Source organism: Artemia franciscana, chromosome 17 (genome assembly GCF_032884065.1).
Source record: "Artemia franciscana chromosome 17, ASM3288406v1, whole genome shotgun sequence".
Lineage (NCBI taxonomy): Eukaryota > Metazoa > Arthropoda > Branchiopoda > Anostraca > Artemiidae > Artemia > Artemia franciscana.
In genome coordinates this window covers 7,902,659-7,925,893 of record NC_088879.1, presented here as the reverse complement: position 1 = coordinate 7,925,893, position 23,235 = coordinate 7,902,659, and the positions used below count along the sequence as shown (strand labels likewise).

Sequence of the window (23,235 nt, the reverse complement as noted above, 5' to 3'; positions counted from 1 at the left end):
TGGGGTAGAAAATGATTAGCCTCAAATTACTATTGTCGGATGAACACGAAATAATAGTAGACCTAGCCTACGATAAGGCAATTTAGAGAAAAGTATTGATAGAGCAAAAGGAAAACATATTGAAGATAATCTCAATTTTTAAGAATTGAAGATTGGAGTGAAGATGAATTGATAAAATTGCCAAGACTATGGCTGTGGGGTAGAAAATGATTAGTCTCAAGTTAGTATTGTCGGATGAACACGAAATAATAGTAGACCTAGCCTACGACAAGGCAATATAGAGAAAAGTGTTGAGAGAGGAAAAGGAAAACATATTGAAGATAATCTCAATTTTTAAGAATTGAAGATTGGAGTGAAGATGATTTGATAAATTGCCAAGACTATGGCTGTGGGGTAGAAAATGATTAGCCTCAAATTATTATTGTCGGATGAACACGAAATAATAGTAGACCTAGCTTACGATAAGGCAATTTAGAGAAAAGTACTGAGAGAAGAAAAGGAAAACATATTGAAGATAACCTCAATTTGAAAGAATTGAAGAATAGAGTGAAGATGAATTGGTAAAGTGCCAAGACCAGTACTGTTGGTGAATAAATTAAAAAGCTTAAAAAACCAAGCAGAAGTAATCTTTAGATGGATCTTTAGCGGGCGTGATATTCTTGGAGCATGAGATAGTAGTAGCATCAAAGAGAAGAAGAGGAATAAAACTGAATGAGATAGATTATTTTGATGATGGTGATTTCGATCATCAAAATGACTATGGCTTGTGATCATCAAATTTTGATGATGATTATTTTGATGATTTTCATGATCATTGCATTTGATAAGAGAATAGAGATTGAGACACTTCAGCTAAGCTAAAATAGATAAAGCAATAAACAAAAATTATAAAAAAAGAGGAGGATTTACTGAGCAAACAGAAATAACAATTAAAAAGAAAAGAAAATACGGTAAGGTATAAGTAAGACAAAAACACTATGCAACAGAAACTCACATAGGCACTAAAAAGGAACAGAAAAACGGCCATAAGATTAACTAGTAAATGATCAAATATAGCGAAGTCAACTGTGAACAAAGGCGATATAAATACAAATTTATTCAGAAGCCTCCAAAACAGGAAAAAAAATAAGAGCAAGGACAGTGGAAGGAAAGTAAGAATTTTATAACTGTAGTGATGAGCTACATAGAAAGTGACATATAATCAATGTAAGAAGTAACAATAGAAAAAGACGAAGGAACTCTATTTATTTTTAGGAGAGATATTAAAGATTATGAAGGTGTTCCTGATAATAGGAGGAACCTTCCTCAGAAGAACCTTAGACAATAAAAACTAAAGAGTTTGGTGCTAAGTGAGTTTTGAGTTGAATGTAAAAAGAATAGTGAATAATAAAAAAAGAATACTGAAAAAGAAACTAATAGCGCATAAAAAGAATAGTGAAGGACAATAGACAAGAATTTCAACAGAAAGAAATGGGAGTTACAAAAATTGTATAGAGGTGAAGATCACAAAAAGATTTGTAAAATTGTCAAGAGAGTTGTGACAGGATCCAAAAAGCAAATGACAATATTCTTCCAGCAAGAACTTGGCGAGGTCAACTCTAGGTAAAGAAAACAGCAAAAAAAAACCCTTGCTACTCTAATCAAGATCAAATTGTTTCACTCAAACAAAGAACCCCTTTTTTAAAAGTTTGAGCTTGGAAGTGGTACAAAGACAAAAAGAGGTAGATCAACCCCTGGGACAGGGAAGATGACTAGCTCAAAGGTTGGGTCAAATATTTTTTTGCCAGATATGGCAGCTGCATTTTCATCCATATATCAATTTTTATAATGACTCACAGTCAAAGATATCGATAATGATGTCACTCTTTAAAAGGGGATCATGTCAGGAAAAAGTAAATGAAGGAAAAAGGAAGAAAGTATGAAAACAAATCACAAACAGAAAAAGAACCATTTAGCCCAGAGCATAATTTGCAATATATCAGCTCTCTATTAGGAGAATGCTAAGATAAAAAGAAAGGCTTAGATTTCTAATTTAATGCTCTTTTTTATGCTTTTTAAAGCTGCATATTCTAATATTCACAACTTAAAAATGTTCCACAACTCTAATATTCACAACATAAAAATGCACAACTAATATTCTCTCATAAATATGGACTTTTACAAAGAAAAAGGAATTCTGGGTTAAACCTTCATAAAGTGGAAATTGAGCAGGGTTGTATCCAGGGGGGGGGTACAGGGTATGAAAATTACACCATAATGCAGTGGCTCTAGGGCTCCTAACACCTAATGCCAAGGCTCTAGGCTTGGTATTTACACCTAATGCCAAGGGCTCTAGGATAGATATTATAAATGCATTGAAGTAACACTTTTGGTATTATATTGATTATTTCACAGCATGACATAAAATCTACTGTTAAAGCTATTGATGCATGCTAAAATATTGAAAAAAACTGATTTTTGGTCTAAGAATAAATCAGACGTAACATAGTGTATTTTGACATATTTGTTTTGGTTAAGCTTTCGTAAATATTTGTTAGAATCTGTTTAAAATTCCTCTGTAAGTGCTTGGCATAGTTAGACAAACATCTATTGTACTGTTGAGAAATCTCTCAAAATCTTTTGAAAATGCTATGATTTGAAAGACCGTTCTTCATTCACCTTTCACCTTTCCGAAAATTCCCTTAGAGCTAACTGTCGTTTAGAAATCTTTGGCATTCATGGAAAGACATTTTAGAAAGATTTAAAAGAAGCGCAGGGGCATGCATTAGAAAGATGCGTGTATATTTGGAAACTTAATAGTTAAGCATTAAAATGGTTTTATTTCTGCTGAGTCGTATTTTCAGAGGTTTTCTCAGCTTAGGGGACAGTTACTGCATATTTGCGTATCTAAAAAGGTAAGATAGTTTGGTTTTCGGAATTCAACGCGTCAACAATGACGAAATCTTGTGCTGAACTAAAAACTTTCTACTATCGAAGTAAGCAAATGAAAAGCTTTAGGAAATCAGGGTGTTTAGGTAGGAATAGAGCGGGTAGACGAGTAGCATCTTTGTTCAGATTCCAGGGGACACTGGAAAAGCTAACGATTCTGCTGCGATTAAAATTGTAAGTAGTAAGATGGACTGAGGGCAGTGGTGTTAATCCACGAAAATGTAGGGGGAGGGTGCAAAATGTATTTTCTAACCTCTTAGGTAGACATATTTGTTGTTCTTTTCAATTTCTTCAATAAAAATACCGAAAAGAATGCACCCCAAGGACGTTTTGAAGAGAATTACTCCAAAATAAGATATCTTTAAAAATCTAGGGGGGTGAAAACAAATTTTGGAAGAGAATTCTGCAACCCCCAACTAATTACCATCGTAATTGACGCTCCTTGTCCATGAGACGTAAAAACTTTTATTTAGATGTCCTGAGCACTTTGGAAAATACTCGTCCAAAGCTTTATAGTACTGTCCTCATTAAAATTCAAGTGAAAATGTCTACTTTTTACTTTGGATTACTCTCTTAGCTCGTTTTTGCTAGATTCGAGATCAGCATTTTCTCTGCCTTCAAATTTATCGGGATTTTCTAAAATCTTTTTGGCTTCCCCGAATTTCTTCATAGAAAAATTGATTTTTCCAAAGTCGCCCCGAAAACTATTCTTAGCAAGAATGAGTAATGGCGGGTTTTGTCCTACCGTTCATGTATTTACGAATATCAATTCTCAACAAGATATTTGAGAATTCAGTTTCTAACAAAGTGTGGGGAAATCCCCCCAAATGACTCATACTGAAAATTCTGGTGTTAGTGTCAGCATAAAATAAAAAAAAGAGGTTTTTTTTTAAACTGAAAGTAAGGATCAACATTAAAACTCTAAACTAATAGAATTTATTCCGTGTACGAAGGGGCTGCTCCCTCCTCAATACATTGATCTTCACACTATAGTCTCTTTAGCACTTAAAAAAAAAGTTTCCTATTCTAGTTAAGCGGCCCTTGTGTTCTAGGAGTTGTTCTTGAAAAAACAGGACAGAGAGTCAAACTTTAGTGTAAAGAGCAAGGTACAAAAGAGGGTGCAGCCCCATCATATGCGGAATAATTTCTGTTCGTTTTGAGTTTTAATGTTGCTCCTGACATACATTTGAATAAATTTGTCTGTTTTTCAATTTAATTTTTGAACATTTTTCAGATAATGCCGGTACGTCTGGCTCACCCTCCCTGAAAAATTCCCTCCCCTCGCAAAAATCCTCCCTAGAAAGTTGCTTCGATGTAAAATACACCCTCCCTGTAAAATTCCCTCTGGATAATCCTGTCCTTTCAGAAAATTCTCCTCCCCCACTCTGTATCATTTCTTGCGGACGATTCGGCCTGAAAAATTCTCTTTAGCATACTTTCATTCGAAAAAGACTTTAAATTCTAATTGTTTTTCCTATCAGTCCGGAAATGCCTCCTTCTGTGGAAATTCATTCCTGGAAATGCAAACCCGCTGAAAGTTTCCCCGGGCAATTCCCCCTGAATATCTCCACATGCAAAATTGAGTTGGCAAAGAGAAAGTAAGACACAACACATACTAAACTCAAATAATGAGTAAATTTCACAACTTACAGCCCTTTCCCCAAGAGCTATGGGGGAGGGGGCTGTGTTACCCCTAAAGGCATGGTTCTTGGATTTTTCAACTATGCTGAATAAAATAGCAATCTCAAAATTTTGATCGGACGACTTGATCGGACGAGGCATGCATGTTACCCACCTACCTTTTTGGTGATTTAAAGAACTTTTAATTTCTGTTCGAATTCACCCTTTTCCGATCTTCTAGGACTACTAGTTTGGTACAATCACCCCTGAGGAAAAAAACAAATAGACACGCATCCGTGATAATATTGTGACCAAAAGTATTCAAATTACGTTAAAATTGAAATATTAAAACTTTTGTAGTACCTGTGGCGACCAGGGTTGCCATCATGGTCAGCTCCTAAAGTGCTACAATTGCCAAATTTGCGTACTACACAGCAATTTTCCGTGCTAAAGTCATCAAATTTTTCGCGCGTGTCGCAGCGCAAGTAGTTAGATTATTGCCATGCATAAAAAATGCTCTGACATATATATTGATGCGAGACACAGCATGTATTTGCATTTTATAAGTCTGTATTTTTAATTTGGTCATATAAGACAAAAAGTGCTATTTTTAATGTAGCACGTGATACCAAGCACGGAGTCAAGGAAGAGGTGCCGGGAGCGATCGGCCCACCCTCAAAAGAAATTGTTAAGACTTCTTCCTAAATTAAACAAAAAAATTAAATTAATTAAATTAAATTCAGCTAAACAAACTTGTTTTTTTTTATATTTAATCTCTGAACGTTTTTGAATCAATACATGTTTTGATTTTGGCTCTCCGCAAAGGAGTAATTAACACGAAATTTGCAAGTTTGTTTATTTATTTATTTTTTTTTTTGGCTAAAAGGCTTTCTCATAGTTTTGATTGAATGATTTTGAGAAAAAAAGGAACGGTGGAGGAAGCCTAGTTGCCCTGCGATTTTTCGGTTACTTAAAAAGGCAACAAGAACTTCTAATTTTTTACGAATGTTTTTATTAGTAACAGATAAACGTAACTTATAAATTAGCATTGTTTTTTTAAATAATGCTAGAAAATCCTGCGCTCCCTTCATGGAAATTTTCTTCCCCCTTGACAAATTCCTCGATGGAAAGTTCCCCCAACAATTCCCCCTCTTGTCAACCCCTCCCCAACCAAAAAATCCCCCTGAAAACGTCTGTACACTTCCCGATAAGCATTACTATATGTAAGCACTGGTCAAAGTTTGTAACTTGTAGCCCCTCTCACGGGGACTGTGGGGGAGTAAGTCGTCCCAAAAGACATAGTTATAAGGTTTTTCGACTACGCTGAATAAAATGGCTATCTCAGAATTTTGATCCGTTGACTTTGGGGCAATAATTAGCGTGGGAGGGGGCCTAGGTGCCTTCCAATTTTTTTGGTCACTTAAAAAGGGCACTAGAACTTTTCATTTCCGTCAGAATGAGCCCACCCGCAAGATTCTAGGACCACTGGGTCGATACAATCACCCTTGGGAAAAAAAAACAAAAAAAACAATTAAATAAACACGCATCCGTGATCTGCCTTCTGGCAAAAAATACAAAATTCTACATTTTTATAGATAGGAGCTTGAAACTTCTACAAAAGGGTTCTCTGATACGCTGAATCTGATGGTGTGATTTCCGTTAAGATTCTATGACTTTTAGGGAGTGTTTCCCCCTATTTTCTAAAATGACAAAAATTTTCTCAGGCTCGTAACTTTTGATGGGTAAGTCTAAACTTGATGAAACTTATATATTTAAAATCAGCATTAAAATTCGATTCTTTTTGATTCGATTTTTTTTGGTATCAAAATTCAATTTTCTAGAGTTTTGGTTACTATTGAGCCAGGTCGCTCCTTACTACAGTTCGTTACCACGAACTGTTTGATAATGATATCGAGTACTAAGAAATTATGCTCGAGAAATAAGAACTGAAATGTATCCATCGTTTTCAAATTTCATCACGCGCAGTAAAATTATTCATAGTCAGTCGGTGTTATGAACGCAATACTGAAACGTTTCTGTGAAGGGAGAAAAAAATCAAATGGAGGGTAAACCATGAGCAAGGAGGTTGGACCGTGACGGTGACAGTGTTGTGGCCGGAATTGCCACCCTTAGTGATTTATTACCATTTTCAGTGATTTTTATGTTCCCTAAAAAAAAAAAACCTTGAATCAGCACACAAATCACTTTGTTATTGAAAAAATCACTAAATCAACCAACAAGGCCAAACTGGCTCTGACCGTATAAGGTTTCTAACGCTTCTGGATAATTTTTCTTACCTATAAACTATTATAGCCCTATCATTATCTCTTTCGCTTTCCCTTAATTTTGCTAATTGTTTTAATCAACTCTCGTTAGCATCATTTAGCTGATTTTTGCCGGCTTAAAAAGTAAAAATTAAAAATAAAAAATTTAAAAATAAAAAAATAAAAAATTTAAATTAAAAATTTTTGCCGGCTTGTTGAGTATTAAGAGAGTTGTAAAAAATAATTTCAAATAAAAATTGTACGTTTTATTTATATGATTCATGTTGACGTAAACAAGTTTGATTCACTTTTACTAATAAATAACGAAGTTGAGATCTTTTCCCCCCTTTAACCCCATAGCTCAAAACATAAATTTTGGCCTAATAAAAATATTCCTTCTCTCTTCAGCCCAAGTTTTTTTTCACTCCTAACTTCATAAAAGGCTCCATCAAAAAAAGTGTACAAACATAAGCTTTAGGTACATCTCTTAAAAAGTTTAATAAACTTAAATGGGTGGTGTCTCCCTTGTATTAAGGGAGCAATAGTTGATTTTCTGCTTTTGAAAAACTCCTTCCTATTTTTACTACCTTAGTCCTATATTTGTCATTAACAAACTTGGTAAAGATTCCTTCCTTTAGATTTGTAAGGATTTTTCCAAAATTCACACACAAAAACTCTATCATGTTCCCAAAAAGTTAGAATCTGTTTATGCCACATATCTATATCTATATATATAAAAATAAGTTGTCTGTGTGTGGATCTGTGGATGGATCAGGTGACGTCATGTTTGTCCGCATATGACGTCTGAATTATTTCACACTAATACAAAAGAAGAAAAAAACTAAAAAAGGTAAAAACTACAAAAAAAACTAAAAAGAAAAAAAAAACTAAAAAAGCTAAAAAACTAAAAAAAACTAAAAAAAGGTAAAAATCTAATAACTAAAAAAAAACTGAAAAAAATAAAAAAAGGCAAAAACTACAAAAAAAATAAAAACTAATAAAAAAACTAAAAAAGCTAAAAAACTAAAAAAACTAAAAAAAAACTAAAAAAAGGTAAAAAACTAAAAAAACTAAAAACTAAAAAAGAAAAAAAACTAAAAAAAAGGAAAAAACTGAAAAATAAAAGAGAAAAAGAAAACTAAAAAAATATGAATAAATATATATAAAAATAAGTTGTTTGTGGGTTATGTCTGTCTGTCTGTCTGTCGAGTGACGTCGTGTTTGTCCGCATATGACGTCTGAATTATTTCACACTAATACAAAAGAAGAAAAAAAACTAAAAAAGGTAAAAACTACAAAAAAAACTAAAAAGAAAAAAAACTAAAAAAGCTAAAAAACTAAAAAAAACTAAAAAAAGGTAAAAAACTAAAAACTAAAAAAAACTGAAAAAACTAAAAAAAGGCAAAAACTAAAAAAAAACTAAAAACTAATAAAAAAACTAAAAAAGCTAAAAAACTAAAAAAACTAAAAAAAGGTAAAAAACAAAAAAAAACTAAAAACTAAAAAAGAAAAAACTAAAAAAAAGGAAAAAACTGAAAAATAAGAGAAAAAGAAAACTAAAAAAATATTAATAAATAAAAAAAAAAAAATCTAAAAATCTAAATAAACTAAAAAAGAAAAAAAAGAAAAAAGGAAAAAAATAAAGGAGAAAAACAAAACTAAAAAACGAATGTATATACAGACCGGGACACCGGGATACAAATGACGACCGGGACACAGGGAATATAAATGACGACCGGGACACAGGGACACAACTACAATGGGGACGCCGGGGGGCACAGGGGGATATAAATGACGACCGGGACACCGGGACACAAGGAATATAAATGACGCCCGGGACACTCAAAGAGAAATCACAGACTGGAACACCGGGACACAAATGACGACCGGGACACAGGGAATATAAATGACGACCGGGACACAGGGACATAACTACAAAGGGGACGCCGGGGTGCACAGGGGGATATATAAATGACGATGGCGACTCAGGGAATGGTCGATTAGCAATCACCATCAAATGACGATGGCGACTCAGGGAATGGTCGATTAGCAATCACCATCAACAAAGCTCAAGGGCAATCATTAGAATCATAAGGTATAGATCTGAATACGGATTGTTTTCCCATGGACCATTATATGTTGCATGTTCAAGAGTCGGTAAACCTGACAATCTATTTATATGCACAGACAATGGGACAGCAAAGAATGTTGTACATTCGCAAGTTTTACGTAGTTAAAAACATATATATATATATATATATATATATATATATATATATATATATATATATATATATATATATATATATATATATATATATATATATATATATATATATATATCTATATTCACAGGTGGGACATAGGGACACAACTACAATGGCGCGTAACTAATATGGCGCGTAACGACTTACGCGCGCGGGGGGGCTTTTGGGGGGGGGGGGCGCGAAGCGCCCCCACCAACTAGGTGTTGGGGTGGCGCGAAGCGCCACCCCAACAGCTAGTATATATATATAAATAAGTTGTCTGTTTGTGTGTGTGTGTGTCGAGTGACGTCATGTTTGTGTGTCGAATGACGTCATGTTTGTCGACTGACGTCATTATAAGGATTGAGCTGAATGCGTCATGAAGTTGTTTGTCGACGTCATGTTTGTCAACTGATGAAATTACATACCAGCCGACCGGGGCCGGCCGGAACACAGGGAATATAAATGACGACCGGGAACCTCAAAGAGTAATTACAGACTAGGACACCCGGACACAAATCACGACCGGGACACAGGGAATATAAATGACGACCGGGACACAGGGAAACAACTACAACGGGGACGCCGGGGGCACAGGCGGGATATATAAATGACGACCGGGACACAGGGAAAGTTCGAATAGAAATCACAGACCGGGACACTGGGACACAAATGACGACCGGGACACCGGGACACAGGGAATATAAATGACGACCGGGACACTCAAAGAGAAATTATAAACTGGGACACTGGGACACAAATGACGACCGGGACACAGGGAATATAACTGACGACCGGGACACAGGGACACATCATTAGAATAATGAGGTTTAGATCTGAATACGGATTGTTTTTCCCAGGGACAATATGTTGCATGTTCAAGAGTCAGTAAACCTGACAATCTATTTATATGCACAGACAATGGGACAGCGAAGAATGTTGTATATTCGCATGTTTTACGTAGTTAAAAACACACATATATATATATATATATATATATATATATATATATATATATATATATATATATATATATATATATATATATATATATATATATATATATATATATATATATATATATATATATATATATCTATTCACAGGTGGGACACAGGGACACAGCTACAATGGCGCGTAACTAATATGGCCCGTAACGACTTACGCGCGCAGAGGGGCTTGGGGGGGGGCGAAGCGCCCCACCGACTAGGTGTTGGGGTGGCGCGAAGCGCCACCCCAACAGCTAGTTGTATATATAAGCTTTGGAATTTATGATGGCTTTTAAATACAGAAAGAAAAAAAGGAAAAGACTCCGTGTACTTTTTTTGTAAAGTTTCACCATAATATATAACTCAATATGCATTGTTTCTTTAAGTTATATCTGGAAATACACACTGAAACTGTTACTTCTGTGGAATAAGGTGTTTTGCAACTATGTTTTATATAAATTAAAACCATGATATTACACCTTTTTTGCTTACTAGTAAATTTTTGGCGGTGATGTTATGATATAAAAATATATAATTGTATACATAATATAAATGATATAAATACATGATATTATACTTAATACTTGATATAAAAATAAGAATATAAAATATTATTAAAATATTTTTACTTCACGATATAATTACTATTTATTTAGTTAGTCTTTTTGATCATATCGGTGTTATCTCAATGTGCCTTACTCTCTCAAGAGAGACCTCTAGGATCTACCTGCCTCAGTTTGATTATATTGTGCCATAATTATTTTTTCATTGCATAAAATGTTAAGGTTGGTAAAATTTTTGAAACTGAAAAAAATGGCAAATTGGTTCAAAATAGGCTTTTTCACACATGATGGACCCCCACCATTCGCAAAATTTTCCAACAGCTGGTTTTAGCTTCCCCTTGCGTTCCGTCGATAACCCGGCCTTGCCACATCTATTTTAAACAAAATTCCCTAAAGGAGGGGGGATGTCCTACTTTTCCCTCCCAATATGTCCACCACTCCCAAATCAAGGTTTTGGATTCGTAACACAAATGATGAAATAGTGCTTTCTTAATACTTTCGTGTTACAGGGGAATGGGACAACCTTACCGGGCCTAATCAGGATGTGATAAATGGTCTTATAATTTATCTTATGCATATATACCACGTTTATCAAGCTGGCCACTAGCTTCAGAGTTACCTTCAATCAAGTGGCGACAGCTTTCCAAAAATTTTAAAATTTAGTTTGAGTATGTAGCATTAAATGAAAATTGATTGGAAAATTTATAATGCATCTCAGATAAATTATATCTTATGTTAATATCCTAATTGAAAAACTGCTTTGCACAAGAATATTTAAAAAAAGAAATTTACGGTATATCTATTACTTATAAAATTTATTTCAACGTATAAAGTTTGAAAATTTGTTATAAATATAATTCTGAAAAGCATGATAACCATAAACTCGAAATATCATTTCCCAATTACGATTTCCAGCGCACGATTTCCAGCGCACATAAAGATGCTACCTTTGAGACAGGCAATGAAGCCTTGTGCGAATCAGTGCATAAATATGTGTCTATAATTTTGAACGAATGTATAAATTTATTGATAATCCGTTGAATTAACAAAAAAAAATAACGGAGCAAATAAGGCAAAATACATTTTTTATTAACATATCTTAAATATGTAAGCGTCTTAAACTGCTTAAATAACCTGCAAAACCATGCCATTACAATATTAATGTAAATCTAAGAAATGTTTGGATTTAAATTTATCAATAAAAAGTTACAAGAATAAAAAATTTGCACGCTTTTAGAAAAAAAATGAACGAAACATTTAGAAAGGAGAATGTCAGGCCATCGAGCCGTAGCTTAATCGAAATTAAATAGAACGACAAGTTTTTTCAACAGAAACTAAGGAGCAACATTAAAACTTAAAACAAAAATAAGTTACTACATATGCGTATTATTGTATGAAAGGAGGGGTGTGAAGGAGTAGAAGGAGGGGGGATTGTTCCTCTTTCATACCTCACTCTTCACGCTAAAGTTTTTAGTGATTTAAAAAAAAAATCTTCTTATTGTTCTAATCAAATGGGCTTTGTGTCTAGGAGTCGGTCTTAGAAAAGTGGACAAAAAAAAGTCAAACTGGCTAGTTCATGTTAAGAAGCATTCTCCTTATGTTAAAAGTTCTAATAATTGAGTCCATCAGGCAGGTACTAAGTTTAATCCAGTGATAAAGTTTCATGGGGTTTTTCATTTGCTGAAGATTTTTCGTATTGTTTCGAAGTGTCAAAAGGTTGTTATAAAAGCTTTTTATTTGGTGCATTAATGAACAATATCTATTTGTCAAATGGACTTTAAACTTAAATTACAATGATGCAATTACTTTTGTCATATTTAGTTCCATTAGTGGAAAAAGAAATCCAAATATTTTCTTTGTTTCAAAGAGCCATATTTAACTGTTTTTTATCCTCCTAATCAAAGCCACAAGCAACCGATTTTTTTTAAACAAAAATCCATTTAGAATAAAGGAAGTACCTTTATTTCATGTTCAAAAGTGGTTTTAATTATCAATTATAATTGAGTTTAAATCGTTTCAGACAATGAATTCATAAAAAGTAAGCGCAAGCGATATTTGAATAACTAAAATACATTACAATCAAGCAAAAATAGAACTCATATTCACTCCCCCTCCCCCTAAACCTCTTTGTCTACTACTGCTTCCAAGCATATGTATTCACTTTGTCAGCATGCTCAATGTGAGTACGTCCTCTCTGTCAAAGGAACAGAAACGCACTCATTCAGGTTGATTTGGACGTGCGAAGGGGAAACGTTTCTTAGAAGGAATGTGCTTGTAAACAACTTTGGCACGACACGTTAGTGTTGAGCGATATTTGTTATCGATATCTATATATTTGACCAGACATCGATATCGAACGGTAGGTATTGAAAACGATGTTTGGAAATTTCTTATTATTTACATCTTTCTCCACCATCTACCAGTGATTTTCGAGCAGAAGAGATCCAACATATAAAATTGTATTCAAGTATGGGCCATCAGAAGGACCATTAATTAAATTGGTAATTACATGATGGTGAGATGGCCAACCATATTGATTATTTTATTGTAAACCGAAGACTGGTAGGATAGATTCTAAATACTTGGGTATTTAGGAGTGCTTTTATTGATGATGAAAGTTAAGAGAGAGAGAGAAAGGTTTATTTAAACAGCAATCGTAGCTCAAATGGCTAATTTGATGTTGAAATACAAGACCTGTTATTATGCACTATTATATATTGACGTAAAAAAAGCGACGAAAGAGGTCTGCTAGTGGTTTGTCCGAGCACGTACAGGCGCAAGTTTTAGCTTTTGTCTCGTACGGCTGAATGTCAGGGTTTCTGGGAGCAAAATGTCACGGTGAGTAGGGCCAGAGAAACGGTGAGGTTTGGTTAACTGGTATAGCCAAAACCTGTATATTTTTTGAATGACCTGAATCCAAACTGCAACAGCCAAAGCATGATAATGGCAATAATTACTATATTTGTAATCATTGTGTTAAGCACAGAAAAAATAACACAACGGATATGATAATAATAGCAAAAATCCACTATTATTACAATAATGTTAATAATGATAATAGTCAACAACATTAATTATAATAACGTTTAATTAATAACTTTGGTAATAACCAATGATAATAATGTTGATAATAGTAGTAATAATAATAGTAATAATGTGTTGCTTGTTGTAGTATGAATACATTGGCAATAACAGTTATTTAACAAATACCAAAGAGCAGAAATGAGAACTCACGCTAGTGTCGACAAAAAATTACCAACACCATCTAATGTTTGGGGACACTTGGTATTTTCCAATATAATAATACGAATAATTAATATAATTAGTATAATTGGTAAAATTATTGTGGATGTATTTGTCGGATAACAGTTCCCGACAAAAAATTATTACAACGCTTGAATAAAAGCCGAGTGCTGCCAAGCATTAGATGGCGTTGATATTGTTTTTGGCGGCACTAGCACCAGTTTTCACTGATATTTAAGTTATCTGGCTATTATCTTTGCCAGCCCACATGCGTTAGTGGCTTGATTTCGAGTTTATATTTCAGGTTGTATTTAATAAATCATGCCTAACTTTCTGTCTTTGCAGTTTTATTTTTATGACCCAGCCATTGTAAGCATCCACTTTCCACTTTTGTAGCTCAAATACTCAAAAAACTATATACACATAAAAACTTCAAAACTTTGAAAGACTTAAAAACTTTTTTGGATTTTAATGACTTTTAAGTTGTAGTGGTTCTCAATAGCCTAACCTTAGCAGATAACCTTACCTTAAGCCTAACTTAGCGTCTTTTCCTACTGAAAAAAAAATATTGAAAGTAATAAAGATATAAAAGCCTATGAGTTTTGGAAATGACATTTGTATGAAGTCGTTAGAGAGAAACCATTGAAATCGTTTTTTATTTTATAGTAGTTTTGGGCCATGTTTAGACTGAATTATCTTTTTTCACTTGCAGCCTTTCTCAATGACTTAATATTTCTGAATTCTGCATGTCTCCCTCCTAAGTATAAATTTATTAGAACAAGACTCTTTTAAAATCTTGTAGTAGCCATTTATGTAAAACCCTTAGAGACTTAGAGCTACCAACAAATAGAAAGCATTTAAAAGGTTTTTTAAGCTAAGTCTTTCTCGACCTTAGTAATTCCTCGTAAGACTTTTACCTCTTCGCCTAAGCTCCAGAGCTAAAAAAAAATCAAACAAATTTGTTTATAGTTAGAACATTGAAACTCTTCTACTCCAGGAGGAGAATTTGGGGAAAATTTCCTAGAACATTTGGATACGAAACTGAAGAGATTAGAATTTGACAACGTGGAAAACGGATGGAATAACGTTAGGGATACAGCTTGCGATGAAGCAGAAGGTTTCACAGAGAGAAAAGTTAGAAACACAGCTGGGAATAAAACCAAAAACACTTTAAGCCTCACAGAAAAGTAAGGAAGATGTACAAAAGGTTTTGAGGAATATATCATATGGGAATAAGGGGAAAGTAAGGAAAGTAAAGAAGACATCCAGACATGAATTAAGTAGGTGTGGATAAAATTGCTGAGGATCTGGGAAAGTAGCCAGACACAATAATAGTAAATTATCGCAATACCTAACCTAAACGAGGGTATTTCCAAATTTTAACGCATTTGAAAAATTCCCTCCGTGTACAATCCCCCCCGTAAATGCATTTCTATCTGAAAACCTCTCATTCATGGAAAATTACTTTGGACCCACCCACCCCCCATATTTTTTCCTATCATTGGGGATTCGGGCCCATATAAAAAAAAAGATAATTCACTGAAAACTCTTGATATAAAATTGCTGGGGATATAGGAAAAGTAGCCAGACACAGTAACAGTAAATTATCACATATAATATTAAATAAGAATGTTTATAAATTAAGAGAAAGTAATCTGTCTTTTGTCTAATGACATGAATTAACCTAATTTAAACGGACTTGTCCCACTTGGGGACAAGAACAGGGCCTCAAATAGGAATAAGGTAAGTGTGAATGAGAGATAAGCTTAGTATTTCGAAAAATATCTAAGTTCTGGTAAAGCTGTAGGAAATGTTGTAATTAAAACAGTGTTTGGCAATTTGGAAATGAAGGTAGATTTATTTTGCGAAGAGGAGCTAAGGCGGCACTTAAAGGTTTAAAAAAATAATAAGACCTCAGATGCTCATAGAGTGGTAAGAGATTTTTCAAATATGGTTTGGCAAAGTTAGAGGTAAGTTTCTGAACATTATAAATAGGATTATGAAATAAAAGAAGTGCACAGTGATTTTAAGGAAACTTTCAGTAAACCTCTTAAAAAAGCGATAAAAGTAGGTTTGGTAATTTTAAAGGCACTGATTCGGGTTCTAATGGAAGAAAATTACTTAGGATCACAATGCTTATTAAATAGACAGTTGCAGATAAAATTTTGAGAGAAGACAAGTGTGGTCTTAGGGAGTGGAGAGAAAGCGTCAGCCAATTTTTCACTCCTAGATTACTCATGGAGAAGTATCTGGATCATCAGACCCTTAAGTCCTCTGTTTAATAGATTATGAACAGGCATTTGATTCACCCGGTGGAATAGCTTTTGTGATGGTCATTTTTTATTATACCAAACAAGCACACTAAGGTGATTAGCGCTATATATGATAACAAAATTGTTGCACTTAAAGAAGGAAGTGAGGCTAGTAGCTGATCTGTTGTTCAAATCAGGAGCTAAGGAGGGTTGTGACTTATCCTCATTTACACCGATTATTTTTATGTAGTGTATTCTAAGCAACAGCAAAAGGTTATGCAAAACATCGAACCAAACGGTTATTGGTTCTAAGGGGAGGGGAAATAAATCAATGACGATTTGTCCTATAGTTTTGTTCTATCTACATTATGGAAATCTGTTATATATATATATATATATATATATATATATATATATATATATATATATATATATATATATATATATATTATATGTACATATAATATATATATATATATATATATATATATATATATATATATATATATATATATATATATATATATATATATATATATATATATATATATATATATATATATATATATTATATGTACACATATATATATAAATATATATATATATATAATATAATAAAATATAATATATATATATATATATATATATATATATATATATATATATATATATATATATATATATATATATATATATATATATATATATATATATATATATATATAATCCTATTCTGTCTTTCCCTCTCTTTCGCCCTGGCTAGATACTGAAGACTCAATGCTAATTAAGTAACGAACTGTAAGTAAGGTGCGATGCGGCTCCATAATATCTGAAACTCTAAGATGTAATCATGATAAAAATAGATACATCAAAGAATAAATTTTTGATATTTATTCACTATGTGTAAAATTCATGAAATTTAATGTTACCAATCAAAAGTTACGAGCCTGAGAAAATTTGCATAGTTTTGAAGAAGGGGGAAGCAACACCGAAACATCAAGTGATCTTAATGAAAACCACTCCATAAGATTCAGCGTACAAGAGAGCCCTACTATAGGGGTGTCAAGCTCCTATGTTCAAAAATGTGAAATTTTGCATTTTATGAAAAAGAAAGATCACGGTGCGTGTTTATTTGTTTTTCTGTTTCATCGTTTTTAAGAACCAACTATCGAGAAGTTTGGGACATGGCTCGTTTGATCGGAAATAAAAGTTCCAGTGCCCTTTTTAGGTGACCAAAAATATTGGAGGGCAGATAGCCCCCTCCCACGCTAACTTCATCCCTAATGTCACCCGATAAAAACTGCGAGAAAGCCATTTTGTTCAGCATAGTAAAAAAATCTAAGAACTATATCTTCTAGGATGACTCGACTCCCACAGTCCCCGGGGGGAGGGCTGCAAGTTATAAATTTCGGCCATTGTTAACATATAGTATCCGGTTATTGGGAAGTACCTAGATGTTATCTGGGGGGATTTATCTGGTGGGAGGATTTTTCCATGGAGGAAATATTCATTGGAGAAGGAAAATTTCCTTGGAGGGGGGAGCCAGATTTCATAGCACTATTTAAAAAACGATCAAAAATTTTATAAGAATAAAAAAAAATATATTTTTTTTTACTGAGACTAAGGCACAACATTAAAATTTAAAACGAACAGGAATTATTACGTATATGAGGTGGTCACCCCCTCGCCAATACCTCGCTCTTTACGCTAAATTTTTTTAGTACTTTTAAAAGAGCTATCTATTCTATTTAAACGGCCTTTGTGATTCAGGAGTCATTCTTAAAGAATTGGAACAGAATTTGAATTTTAGCGAAAATAGCGAGTTATTGACAAGGGGAAGACCCCCTCATTTAAATATTAAGTATATGGAGGGTCAACCCCCCCCCGTCAATACCCCACTCTTTACGCTAAACTTTTTTAGTACTTTTAAAAGAGTTATCTATTCTATTCAAACGGCCTTTGTGATTCAGGAGTCATTCTTAAAGAATGGGAGCAAAATTCAAACTTTAGCCAAAATAGCGAGGTATTGACAAGGGGGAAACTCATTCATATACGGAATAATTTCGATTTGTTTGAAGTTTTAATGTTGCTCCTTATTTTCAGTTAAGAAAAAACTGTTTTCTTATATAATTTTGCTGTCAGTGTTGTGCTTTTTAATTTGAAACATTTCTAACGAACCATATTTTTGCCTCCACATTCAGTCGGTCTGAAGGATTTTTTTAATATTTGTGCTAGGGTATAAGTTTATAGTATTTTGTGAAGTATATTCCCTCTATTGCTTTGTTTTATAAATGATTTTAAGCCCTTCAAAAAACCTAAAAAAGTCACACCAGCATTTTCGAGGTTAAACACGTTTATAAATGTTCGTAATGTTATTTTGGATGTATTTTGGAATTCCATTGTTCTTAAATTCTTTAAAAATAGCCACTGGCTCATGTGCAACTGTGCCAAAAAATTTGAACTATCTGCCCCCTCCCCCTTTCATATGAAAAACAGTTATTTGCAACGAAGCGTATGAAATTCTGGATAAAGTATTGATAGTTTTGGCGTCTATCCTCGAAAGTTATTTTCCTCTCTAGTAGACTGAAAGTATTTTGAGATTTCTTTGTTCAAGATTTATTGTAGCTTATAGAGTAGTTTTTTATAGAGTAGCTTTATAGAGTAGCTTATAAAATGATCATGGTGCTAGTATCACAAACAATATCCCCCATCCCCTATTTTCAGAATTTAAGAGAGTAAAAAACGGGTATAATTCAAGTAAAGCAGTGGAAAAAAACAACAACAAACTTTGAAAAATTCGAATATTTCGACCTCGAGAGCCTTTATCAACGGAAAAAGAATAAAACTAAATTAAATCAAACTCAATATGAATTAACAGAAAAAAAAAAACAACAAACAAATAATAACCTCACAACTTAATAAACTCCTAAATACTGTAATCACTGTAAATTGCCTGCATAAGCACACAGGAAGGATAAAGGAGTGTCTCTGGTATACCAAATTGTGTCTCGTATAATATTTGATTTTTTTTATTTACAGTTTGTTGTTGTTGTTTTTGTTCTTTTTAGTTCCAATGTTTTATTCAAATTATACCCTTTTTTCTCTCTTAAATTTTGTAAATGAAAAAGAAGTTTAGTCAAAATAATTATTTTCCCCGTATTGTGAAGACAAAATTGAAAACTGATGATCGGAACTGCTCAAAAAACTGGGCAAAGTGTTGAAGTTATTCTGGTTCACCATCAAAAATTATCTTTGTCGGTCAGCTATACGGTAGATTTATTTTGGAAGACACTTTAGAGTTTCAGAGTTCTTGTGCTTCTTATAAATATTAACAGATCCACATCCAACTCCATTGCATACCTTATACTATGCATCCATTTTTACTGGAAACTTAAAATATTTTCATTTAAACGTAAGTACAACTGGCTGTAATACTGAAGCACAGTAACTGGAAGCACAGAAACGCTGAAGCTGAAAGAACTGGGGAAAGTGTTGAAGTTGTTCTGGTTCACCTACAAAATTATCTTTGTCGGTCAACTATACAATAGATTTATTTTGGAAGACTCTTTAGAGTTTCAGAGTTCTTGTGCTTCTTATAAATACTAACAGATCCATATTAAACCACATCGCATACCTTCAACTATGCACCCATTTTTACTGGAAACTTAAATATTTTCATTGTACTTTCCAGTTGTACTGCTGCAAGTACAACTGGCAGCAATGCTGAAGCACAGATAAGGCAATAGTTTTTCTTCTGGAAGAGTATCGATGCGAATTCAAAAGCGTGAATGAGTAATACTAGTGAATATTCTAGTGTACAGAAATGTGTATCTACTGTATATACTGAAGCGGGTAAATACTAGCGTATAGAAGTGCAGTCTAAAGAACTATTTACCTCCTTTTGTGAAGACAAAATTGAAAACAGATGACCGGAACTGCTCAAGAAACTGGCGGAAGTGTTGGAGTTGTTCTGGTTCACCCTCAAATATTATCTTTGTCGGTCAGCTATACAATAGAATAATTTTGGAAGACACTTTGGAGTTTCAGAGTTCTTGTGCTTCTTATAACTAATAACAGATCCATATTAAACTCCATCGCAAACCTTCAACTATGCATCCATTTTTTCTGGAAACTTAAAATATTTTCATTTAAACGCAAGTACAACTGGCAGCAATGCTGAAGCACAGATAAGGCAATAGTTTTTCTTCTGGAAGAGTATTGATGCGAATTCAGAAGCATGAACAAGTAATACGTTATAATCCATAAACACAGCTTAGATACCAATATATATATATATATATATATATATATATATATATATATATATATATATATATATATATATATATATATATATATATATATATATATATATATATATATATATATATTATATACCAATATAATAATATTAGTATCTAAGCTGTGTCCATAAACACGAGTTTCTTGTGATGGAGTTCAGACAAGAAAGAGATCAGAGCCAGGGGGTGCCTACTTCCACAAATCACGTACACAAGGTGGTGCGTATCAAACTTAGCAGAGGCGCTCCAATTGTGGTGAACTATACCACGTGTGGTGGGACTTTGCGGCCCATGTAGCTCTTCGGAACGTACACTGGATAGTGGAAAGTGTGTGTCTCCTTTGTTCAAAGATACATTATACCCAGATTACCTGTCTAATCGTTTCTTTGGAGGGTTTCTATCTTTTTTGGTGTATTTATGACTTGGTCCCGTGTCTGGACTAAACTATGTAACTTTTGCATTTTTTCTCTATTTTTTACTTATGTTAATTTCATGTTTTTCACAGCACGGACAAGTTTTGTTTCTTCAATGTATTTTTTTTACTGTGATTTAACTAATGGATTTCACAACAATAGTGCTGTCCTTAAATTGTTGTAAGGTTTTCAGCTATAATATTGTAACTTCGAAGACAAATTAATCGAATACAATAGCGTTATAACATTGATTCTATATGTGTTTTCTTTTTTGGTGTATAGGATCTTCAGTGTAAATTCAAATGATAGAATAGTATTACCTAACGCAAACCATAAATAGTGCCGTCATAAAACTTCTGCCAGAAACGCGCCGAAAGGGAAATTAATAAAAAAAATAGCTTTAAAAGTTTACTGGTATGAAGTAGCAATGTGCATCCACCTAAAGAAAAATCCAAACGGTGTAAACACGTTACCTCTAACAACGGTGGGAGGGAAAATTGAAATTCAGAGCAAATATCTTAACTAGTTTTTTTTTTCATTCCTGAATGTTTAAAACAATCAGAGTCTGAAATGATACAGTGATTGTAGGTTATACATGTACAATAGTGTATACATATATAATCATACAATTCAGAGACATCTTCATCAAAACAATGAGTTGTGGATTATTTTGAAATTATTCTACGTGAGAAAGTCTTCTCTTCCACCAGTTCAGGACCTTTTGGGTATATATATATATATATATATATATATATATATATATATATATATATATATATATATATATATATATATATATATATATATATGTATATATATATATATATATATATATATATATATATATATATATATATATATATATATATATATATATATATATATATATATATTATTTTATTTAAGAATAAAAAAAATGGAAAAGACCAGCAACCAAGGCCAAATCCAGGCCGAATCCAGGGGCTAAGGGGTTTGATCCCCCCCTCCAAAGTATGCGTCCGACTAAAAAACGCAACAAAAATGAAGATTTGTTAAATATTTTTCCGAGACATTCTCTAAATTACTCTTAGATTATCGTTTAAATGACCCTACACAAAACATTAACCTGTATGAAAATGTTGTTCAATTGAATCTTTTAGGATTAAATTGAAAGACTGGTTAAAATAGTTGGTCGTGTCTCACGGATGAAGAAAGACAGATTACCAAACTGTGTGCTTTTTCCCTGTCATTCTGGATCCAAAAGAAAATCAGATCATCCCCGAATTAGCTGGGAAGACGATATAAGGAAGATTAAAAGACAAGTGAAACTATATGGGGACGAGTAAAGATTAAGGTTCTGAGATTGAAGTGAAGGTGAGGTGTGTGCAGTCATGCTGGCATCAGGTGGCTTGGTGCTGCATTGAGTTGTTTTTAGTAGTAATGGTGGTAGGGCAATTTGTGTTAATGACACTGAATGATATATTGAATACTTGAAAATAATTGGTTAATTGTCTTAAGAACAATAAAAAATTATTAGCACAAAATTTTCTTAATAAAAACTAGAACAATTTTGTTAGGAACACCTTATAATAAAATAATAATTTATTATATCCGTTCGAAAGCAAGATCAAAATACTAAAAAAAAAGCCATGCTACAATTCGAAGTCTATAGAAGGTCAAATCTGTTCCAAATTGTTTAAGTTAAATGCTTCCATTTTTTACAGAGAAACTTGAAAATATTCGTATCGAAGCACATGAAAAATTAGCTGATGTGCTGAAGGTTTTGAGGTTCATACTCGAGAAATACCCTGCTCTTCAATCAACTGATCTTCTTGTCTCAGCTGGAACCTTGATACATTTTGTCAAAAGTAAGTACCAATTATTGAATTTTTATGAAAGATCTAATGTCAAGGTGGCCGCCATGACAAAGAACAGTTACCTTGGATAATGCTCCCGCTCACATAGCCTTATTCACCCGATCTTGTACCCTGCGGCTTCTTTTTATTTCCCTGATTGAAAAGGGACATGAAAAAAAACTGTTCTCTGCATGTTGCGAAAGTGAAAACAAAACTACAAATGTGCTGTCAGACATCTTGAAGGAGGAATTTGAGTTGAAAAGTGCCCTGCTCTTCAATCAACTGATCTTCTAGTCTCAGCTGGGAAAGATCTAATGCCGAAGTGGCCAGCCAATGCAAAGAACAACAAAGAGAGAAATCTCAACGAAGAAGAAACAAACCGGACTACGGCCAAAAGAAAGAAAAGATAAAAACTAAAACGACACGTATATTTTGCCTAAATGAAATGAGGTGTCTTCAACGCTGATAAAACAAAGATAAAAACTAAACTAACCTGAAAACAACTAAAATCCAAAATCAAGTAATAAAACCAATGTACAATCAATGTCAATATTTACAATTGTTGCGACTGAGACTATAGG

The 23,235-nt window shown here is 33.3% G+C and overlaps 1 protein-coding gene across 7 annotated transcripts in view; it reads left to right on the top strand.

Annotated features, from left to right (window-relative positions):
* LOC136037778 (rho GTPase-activating protein 45-like) overlaps positions 1-23,235 on the top strand; it is a 242,982-nt gene that overhangs the window by 105,674 nt on the left and 114,073 nt on the right. For all 7 annotated transcript variants that reach the window (XM_065720602.1, XM_065720603.1, XM_065720599.1 and 4 more), the window contains one exon: positions 22,523-22,666. In XM_065720602.1, the coding sequence (XP_065576674.1) occupies positions 22,523-22,666 (144 nt within the window). The remainder of the gene's footprint in view (positions 1-22,522; positions 22,667-23,235) is intronic.